The sequence below is a fragment of the Colletes latitarsis genome, chromosome 7 (assembly GCF_051014445.1).
Source record: "Colletes latitarsis isolate SP2378_abdomen chromosome 7, iyColLati1, whole genome shotgun sequence".
Classification (NCBI taxonomy): Eukaryota; Metazoa; Arthropoda; class Insecta; order Hymenoptera; family Colletidae; genus Colletes; species Colletes latitarsis.
Window position 1 is genome coordinate 11670363 of NC_135140.1, and position 9254 is coordinate 11679616.

Consider the following 9254-nt stretch of genomic DNA (forward strand, 5'->3'; position numbering starts at 1 on the left):
GGCTTCTCCATTTCATTTTCAATATCGAAACCCTCACGAAAACGAGTAAAGAAAATTTACTTTCACCGTGTATATAATTTTATTCGATATTTCGGTATGTACATTGTAAAGTTATAGTTTAAAAATGGCAGTTTCTAATACTAATAAAGAGAAATAAATAATCGATAGGCTAAGTCGATCGTCGCTCGATTTTAATCGAGTTTCGGGACTTCGAACGAAGACTTTATGCACTTGCTTAAATAACAGAAAGAAATTATAAGTGCTTGGCAGTTATTACATTTTTAATAATAATACAAAATATCTTGTATATAATTGACGATATTTGTTACTTTCATTATTTCAGTGTTTCTCTGTCTGCACGCCTTGTCGAACGAGTCGTAAATGCAAATATAAATACAAAATATGTACCATCAAGGTAATTTTCAATCAAATATTTTAAAAAGGTATTGATACTATTTCAATTTTTATTTATCAAACGTTGGAATTTTTTTTTTTATTTAAAATCGTCTCAATGTTTCGATGAATTCTAGGAATTTGTAGCTTCTTTCCTTTTGTAGTCTGCCCCTCCTCTATATAAAGGTTGCCACTGACATCCGGCCAACTGATCATTACAGGAGGTTCACCCTTTCGATCTGTACAAAAATAACAAAAACATTTTGATCTTTGACGGCAACGGCGCTGTCCACCACGAATACATCATCCCACAAGATTGCACAATAAATAAAGAATATTATTTAGAAGCGCTGAAGCAACTGCTCGAAGCAAGCTCGAAGAAAACGGCCGCATCTTTAGAAAAATGAAAATTGTCGCACCGTAACTTTCTTGGAATCACTGTACTTATCTGCAGCGAATTACCTTGTGTGATTGTAATTTTCTAAATATTTTTATTAAGTGCAATTCTTCATATTTTAGCACACAGCTCATTCTCGCTGTCTTTCATGCTCTGGCCAATCTATATTTTGTTTACAACTGAAGACTCCGTGTTTGGGTGAGTTCATAGCAGAGACTATCATTCGCTGACTTCTTTACTATTACGACACCATTAAAGAAATTGATTTACAAGGGTTGTTCTATACAGGTTACCATCCTGTAATCTGCTCTCAATGAAGTATTTCATCTCGCTTAGTTTCAACTGGCTTGTCACACTGCACAGTGGTCTGGATCGAGAAATTTAGCGACGTTTGGGTAAAAAATCAATTTTCAAATATACGTATATCCGCGGACATCACTGTAGTTCGGATAAAAAATTATGGAAACACATTTAGCCTGTAAAAGAGCGCCTCTGACGAATTTAAATGTCTAAATTTTTAGTTCCTTAAGTCCATTATTAGATGTAATGATCAAGGACCTTATCATACGAATTTTTCTCGAATAACGCTTACGCGATATCTATAATTAATATCTAATTAATACTTTTTAGTCGTATTGAAAATGTCTGAAATCATTTTAAATTTAATAAATTGTCTTACCTAAGAGTTTTTGTAGGTACTGACACCTCCTTTCTGGATCACCTGAATTGATGGATGTGCCTGCAACCAGTTCCGCTAGTTCCGCCTTGACCATTAAATTCAACCGAGATGAAATCTCTTCTAAGCCCACTGCAAGTACCAAAATATCCTCATTTTAATCAATACAATTCAAACAATTATTTATAAATGATTACAGTAAGATAAATCGGTTCAACGACTTATACATTGTTCAGATATAAAGTCACAAAATTTAGCACGTAGAGGGTTAATGAAATAATTGGAGCACCTTGAATACTTTTGTTATATTTTGTAATAGAAACAAATTTCAGATGGCAAATATCATGGCGATTTTTAATTCATTGAATAATAAAATTGAGAGTTATATTAAAAATTTCAGTTGCTCTAAACAAATATTTTAAGATTTAAATTATAAATTGTCCATGAATATAAATATAAATTTGTTGTTTTGACAATTTTTTCTAAACACAGACTAACTCCACAAAATAAATAGTCCACATTATGATATGGTCGTAGGTCGCATCTCTGAACGATTAAAAATTAAATAATTTAAATGAATTTTTCGCGCGAAAGTGGGTACATAATTTTTGCTATAATCGTATTGAGATATAAAAAATTTCGGAGTTTAAGAATTTCGAGGAGTAAAATGCGGAGTCTGTCGTTTATTTGTAATCGATAGTTCGGCTGAGAATCGTGGAACGACGATATCGTCTACCGAGCCTGGAATGCGAGTTGTACAGCTGTGGAATGCGGTTTGCTTTCTCAAGGCTTCATGGGATGAACCTAGTGACAGCTTCGCTCCAGTCTAAAGTCAGAGTTGGGCAAAACGTGATCCCATAGATGACTGAAGATTATGATTAACATAAAAGCATACTATTGATCCTGTCTACCAATTATCAAATAATCAATAATCGTTGGTCAATGAACAAGCAATGTGATCAAAGTAGTTGTAATCAAAGGTCATGATTAATCCAATAATCGTTAATCATTAAATTATTACATTGTTTGCTTGTCGATTGAATCGGAAGATACATACTTATTATTCGCATTGTTTTACATATTTAGTACAAATTACTTATTTACGTTTAGAAGCCAAGCGTAGTCTGTTTTTAATATAACTCTCGTTTCGAACATTTTATTTAATAATTTATCTGCCTTCGGTACGTTTACTATTGTTGCACACGAGGAGCTGAAGAAGGCGTGTTATACAGGGTGTACCACGCAACTAGGATAGGCCATATGTCTAAAACGATGAGATTGACAGCTTGTAAACAAAAACACATTATTTATTCCAATAAAAAAAAAAAAAACGGTTAAAAACAATGGTGACAGATAACTACAAGGAGAACGCAGAACATAGCTTCGTAAAAAATAGAGAGACATCGAGCACCGGAACGTCATATCCGGGCGTGATAGATCGAGCCAAGGTGAGCATAGGTCGTGAGCGGCCCTCTAATGAAGAAAATCTGCCTGGCATTTTAAACGACTTCTTATCCCCCTCCACAGTTCGTGTATTAATCCTTCGGGATTGAATCTAACAAAGTTCGTGGCCTTGAATTTTTCATAACAGTTATTCCTCGTATCTCCTTCCGTATCGTGGTACTGTCAATTAACCAGGGATTGAAAAGGTTCCGAAAATAACTGTTTCAAACTATCATGTATCGAAACAGTTCAATAGAACCTTTATTTTCTATTACTATTACGCTACTATCATATATTAATTTTATTTCGATTCTATTTCCGGACCTCCATTACTTTTCCTGTCCAAACCTAAAATCGTTCATCAGTTGATAATGTCATAAAGGTAAACCATAAGTTGGAAGCATTTAATGATATTAATATTAGCATTGAAGAAGTACAGAGGACATTAAAGTTAAAAAATTTACTAAAAAATACGAGAATTTCTCCACGCAAAATTGGAAACGTTTAATTTGGTCGGATGAGAGTAAAATAAATAAGCTTGGGTCGAATGGAAGAGAATGAATCTGGAAAAGACAAATTGAAAAATTAAACCGACGACTTGTTCGCCGTACAGTAAAATTTAAAAAAGTAAACATTATGGTACGAGGTTGTGTGATTTTGTAGATTTTATTACACTTAAGGTACCTACTCGGGTACTAGACTTGTTATAGGTCAATGAATGAAGTTGATTTAACTTTAAAATCTTTTCCACTACGCCGCCTACAAAAATAATATTTATGTCCCTCCTTGTTCCAATTGTTCCAAATCAGGTTACAGACGTGAAATCTACTACAAATGAGTAAGTTCGTTGATACTGGTATAACATAAAAATGGTGACAACTCGTGGGTTCGGACAACTCGTGATGCACGAACAAAATATTTGAAGTTGATTTCTTACCTGGATCAAAGTTCCTTTTCATTCGACGCCACTGCCTTGCGTAGACCAACGCAGAACATCCTGCGACCAAAAAGAACAGAATACACGCGCAGACTGCAAGGATTAGCGCTCCGGTTTGCCAATCCCATAAGATCCTCTCCTCCAACGTAGGCGTTTTCCTTGGATGAGGCTCGGTTGTCCTCTGAAATTTCAACGAAATTGAATATAAGGAGATCACAAAAAAAATTATCGATTGCAATCATTTGTTATCCTTCAAAATATCGTATCGTCGTTTGAATCGATAACTGTTCTAAGAAATTTTAATAAAAATTTGTTATATTTTCTGCTTTATTTAATTAAAGGACAAAGTTAAAAAATCGTCGATTTTTTACTTTGAAAAAAAAATTCACTCTGTATTTCTTATAAATAAATTAAATTTATAAAAATTATAGTATACAGGGTGTTAGGTTCGATTTCTATCGTTTGAGATGTAAGTGACTATTATAAATTTTCGTTAATGATTTTTCTCCGATATACGAAATATTTAAAATGTTATTTTTGGTCCCTAAAGAAAGGTTCTTATATCTTATGATTGCTATCCTTAACTTAAATAATAAAGTCAAGGATAGCAAAAATAAAATATAGAAATTATAGAAAGGGAATTCATGGTTTAAAAAACATCGATTTCTATCGTTTGAGATGTAAGTGACTATTATAAATTTTCCTTAATGATTTTCCCCCGATATACGAAATATTTAAAATGTTATTTTTGGTCTCTAAAGAAGGGTGTAACCAACTAACGGCATTAGTAGTGAAAAATACTTTTTTGTACCTGGTACATTGTTTGCAATTCGATATTCCTCTTGAAATTCTCTACGCGGTCGACAAAGTCCTTCGACTCGTGTCTGACCTGCTGTTGCTCTAAATCTGGGAACCTCCATAGCATGTTCGAGGTGACGGCTTCCAAGCTCCTTTGACCCGTTTCCGGTCGTTTTCTCGTTGAAAGGAAAGACCAATCGAGCTCGAGGGCTGACAGTGGTCCGCAAATGGAGTCCTTGTAAATCGCGCAGGGGCTCAAAGTGAATTCAGGAGTACATTTGGTGCAAGGCCAGCAGGTGGCACGCTCGACGGACCAAAATTCAAAACCCGGTTTGCAAACCGGATATTGAGGAGCGGACGTCGAGGAACCAGAGTCGAGAAGACCAACCAACAGCAACAGCACGGCCAACAGATATCTCGGTTTAGGCTTCCGAGGCATCACCTGCAAAATATTTTCTACTCATTACTGCCTTTAAGGTACACTAATGTAAATTATTCGATTTCACTGTGCATCGCGATCATTTTTCATTTGCGAATCTAAATAGTCGAGGCAGTAATGTTGTTCATTTCGGCCATTGGTTTTATTCTTTTTTCTTCTCAAATTCAATTAGCACGTGAATATAAGAAAAGTCAAAAGTTCTCCAGAGTTAAGAGAATATCTGGAATTCGTTACTTACAGTGCAGTTGTGTTTGTTCGTCCTTCTTGATTTCGTGCCACGGTTGCTTCTGGACGTACTATAGATTCCTTAGTCTCCCGTCGAATTTTCAATTTTCCAGCTCGATAATTAAAATTGTCACTCGCGTAGCCAGAGAATTATCAATTCTATTAGTCCACACTAATTTCACCGAATAACAAGTTCGAATATTCTATTTTTAACACCAAAAATAATGTTGTGTGTCGAGAAATAAATTCTTATTCTACTAAATAAATTAAATAAATTTATTTAACGTAACTAAGACCTGTACGAGGAGAGACACCTTTTTACTCTCAAGTCGAAATAAATATAATACTAGGAAAAATTAGTCCAAGTTTCCTATAGATATTAACGATATTACTTCCCACCCTTATTGTCACGCAAAGTAGGATAAATTTTATTCACAAACAGATTTATTCGTTAACTAACCCGGGGAAAATTTTAATGGGAGATTCTAGAGGTCAAAATAGGACGAAAATCAAGAATACCAATTTGTCGATGGAGGCTTTGTTAAAAAGTTATTAACGTTTAAAGTTTCGCCCGTTCTGAATTTTTTTCTAGAAAGGGGGTAGGATTTCTGGAGTAGGTATATTCATCAAAAATTATTGTAATTTACCCCTGCAACTAAAAATAATTTTTCCAGAACGATTTGAATTTTTTTTTTTCGCCGAAAAATTTAGGCAGTTACCCCCTGTCGATTCTTATTAAAATTCGTTTTTGATTTTTAGTAATTTTGTTTTACGTCGTATAGAAAAGTTGTCTAATACTTTTTTGTAGATATCCATGAGCTCTACTTCAGAAAAAAGTTTCATTCAAATATATTCACTATTGCAGGAGTTATGGCTGATTGAAAATTGGATCATTTTTATGGGGTTTTTCTCATTTTGCGGGGTCAAGGATCAACTTTTCGAATATTTTTACAATTTCTACATCTTCTATACTAAAATACGCGTAGTTTGCTTTTTTAAACATTAAAATCGTCCAATTCGTTCAGAAGTTATGATGTTTTAAAGATTCGTATGAAATTTCAGGGAAGCATTTCTGGCCTCACATTATATTTTCGGTAAGGAATTTTTTTTCTCGAAAGTGCGTAGGATTTCGAGGGTATGTTTATTGACCAAAAATGATTGTAATTGACCCCTGCAACTAAAAATAATTTTTCCAGTACGATTTGAATTTCTTTTTGCCGCCGAAAAATTAGGCACCTAATTAGATTTTCGGTAAGGAATTTTTTTTAAATTAAATTAAAATTAAATTACGTGTTTTACTGTAGAGTATCCCCTTAAATCTTTATTCTAGTAATTCTGAGGGTGTCATAATTTTGTTCACCATCGTAGAAGCGAATGACCGAACCAAAGCGCGAAAAAGAGAGAACTATACTCGCACCCTCTCGTCTGAAAGAGGCCTTACGATTGTACGTGCGCATGCTCTATTAGAATGGTTTCGATGCAAACCAATTGACCGCAATTCGGTTGCAATTTCAAAATGATTTTTCGCAATCGAGATTGTTATTTTATCTAATTATTCGCTCTCGCATTAACCAAAACAATTCTCAGTAGCAACGTATGCAATGTCAACAATTTAAACATTTTAAATAATTATGCACAAACAATATAATCATTTTAAATAATGTTAAATAAAATGTGACAAAAAATCGATTTTTTTCAAAGGTTTTTAGTAGAATAAATAATATAAAATACCCCCCTAAATATCAATCGATCGTTTAAAAAATGAATTGACTGCAATTCGGTTGCAATTTCAAAATGATTTTTCGCAATCGAGATTGTTATTTTATCTAATTATTCGCTCTCGCATTAACCAAAACAATTCTCAGTAGCAACGTATGCAATGTCAACAATTTAAACATTTTAAATAATTATGCACAAACAATATAATCATTTTAAATAATGTTAAATAAAATGTGACAAAAAATCGATTTTTTCAAAAGTTTTTAATGGAATAAATAATACAAAATACCCCTCTAAATATCAATCGATCGTTTATTAAAAGAAAATGAAAAATTGTTTGGTAATCAGAAATTGTATTGTGCAAGTAGAAAGCATTATAACGTTCTATACCTGCGCTGATTAAAATTTCCTCCTCGCTTGCCTGTGCTAGTAGTTTCGAATTATTGAAACACAAGTCGACCTCCATATTATAAATCTTGGCGATCGATTAATTCGAATTACTTAGAAAGATTTGCAACATTAATATTTTTCTAATTAAATCGAATACTCTTACTATGAAAATACTAGGTCTATTTACGAATTATTCATTGCTCGAATAATAATGTACAATCCATTTTTAGAAAAAATGGCATCGATGCTTCTTATGCAGTTAATAATTGATTATAATAATGTCGTAAAAAAGATATACGATCATTGTTTCATTTTATATCTCACGATTCTATGAAATATAAAAAAAATACTATTTTTTATATTATAAATAATATAAGAATACTATTTAGACAACAATTTTTAAAACAATTTTATTTCCTATCTAAAATGAAACGAGAACTGTTTTATTAATATATTTATTAATTTGTAATTTATTAATTCAGCCATGAGTACTATCCCATACTATCCCATTCATACGTTCCATTGTCATTCCACACGCTTACTGTGTCATCGAATACTTAAAAGTCAAATGAAACCATTTCGTTACGTTTTAGATCTTATTTTAACCGTGCCTCGAATTATTTTTCACTATCATATTTCTTTGCACAGTATTCTTTGTCTCATCGTGTCAATCGTTAAAAAAAATAAAAGTCACCCGGGAAATGAATATTCCTAATATAGCAATTCGGTCATAAAGTGATTTGTCGCGAATCATTAAACTCGAAATACATATTTAATTAATTTCTACAGTATTCCCGTTTATTTCCCATTATCTAGCGAAAGTGTAAATTCACATTTTGAACTACTCTTTGATAAGTCAATTATAAAATGACGCAACAGTGTAGTCTATGAAAAAAAAAGACAATGGCGCGCAAAGCGAAAACTTTCACACAAACGAAACACCATTTAAAGATAAACACCGCGATTGGCAATGTAAATATTAATTTTTAAAAACACCGACAGTATATTTGTAGGGGAAAAAAAGGAAACATATGTGTATGCATAAATATACGCACGCTGCACTCGATAAATTCAGACCTGTCATGATGAAATCCTATCGATGTATCCAAAATCGATTAACGTGAAGGGAACCCAAAGATATCTGGAACTGGCAAAAAATCGTAGAGTTTCCCATTCGAACGAAATCGTGGAAACTTAAATCGAACGAAGCCTCGACGGTTCAACGTGTTTTTAAAGTCGAAGACAAGGAACTTTCCTTTACGGCGAACGAATTAAAATAAAGAACGAAAGGGCGGTATTTTGAAAAAATCTTCACTCGAGACGGAACAGACGTACACCGTGCGCCGACCACAACACGACTGGCTAGACTGGTTATTCTAATTTCCGCCCACGATCCTCTCTTAAAAAGAGAAGTTCGCGAAGAAGAGAGAAGCATATAAGGAACGGAGATACGAAAAGAAACTTGGAGATGAAAGAAGACAGAGGGAGCCACGCGGTGGAATACAAAAAAATGTAGCGATGGCTTTAAATCTCGCTACCTGCTGCGAACAATAAACCTTATATTACAGGTATCTTCCGTATAACATTATAATTGCAATACTGAACAAAAATATGAGACACTTTGATTACTTATGTACTTTGTATTCGATGTTCCCGGCTACCATTAGTCATCCTTTGTGGGGGTGATTCTACAGACCAAAATAAGACGAAAATCAAGAATATAAGATATACGAATAAGGATACTCCAGTAGAGGCTTCAACTTAAAGTTATTAACGATTAAAGATCCGCCTAAATTACGGCAATGTGCGAGCTGCCGCGCACGTAAGGAAGTGGCGC

General features: G+C 33.6%; 1 protein-coding gene across 7 annotated transcripts; it reads right to left on the reverse strand.

Annotated features, from left to right (window-relative positions):
• Positions 1-37: 37 nt before the first annotated feature.
• Wgn (Tumor necrosis factor receptor superfamily member wengen) lies at positions 38-9254 on the reverse strand. Of its 7 annotated transcripts, none has more exons than XM_076767962.1 (6): positions 8495-9252; positions 5322-5511; positions 4658-5086; positions 3847-4027; positions 1470-1598; positions 38-632 (listed from the first exon to the last, which is right to left on the reverse strand). In XM_076767962.1, the coding sequence occupies exons 3-6, from the start codon at positions 5081-5083 to the stop codon at positions 472-474; spliced, it is 897 nt and encodes a 298-aa protein (XP_076624077.1). In that variant the 5' UTR covers positions 5084-5086; positions 5322-5511; positions 8495-9252; the 3' UTR covers positions 38-471. The 7 variants fall into 7 exon arrangements, with proteins under 7 accessions (XP_076624077.1, XP_076624073.1, XP_076624076.1 ...); XM_076767958.1 differs by having other exon boundaries at positions 8473-9252; XM_076767961.1 differs by having other exon boundaries at positions 5322-5562; positions 8473-9252.

Coding starts and splice junctions, on each gene's coding strand:
- Wgn (XM_076767965.1), bottom strand. CDS start 5,083: ATGCCTCGGAAGCCTAAACCGAGATATCTGTTGGCCGTGCTGTTGCTG. Junction 4,028..4,657: donor AATTGCAAACAATGTACCAG/GTACAAAAAAGT, acceptor TTGAAATTTCAG/AGGACAACCGAGCCTCATCC. Junction 1,599..3,846: donor GAAAAGGAACTTTGATCCAG/GTAAGAAATCAA, acceptor TGGTACTTGCAG/TGGGCTTAGAAGAGATTTCA.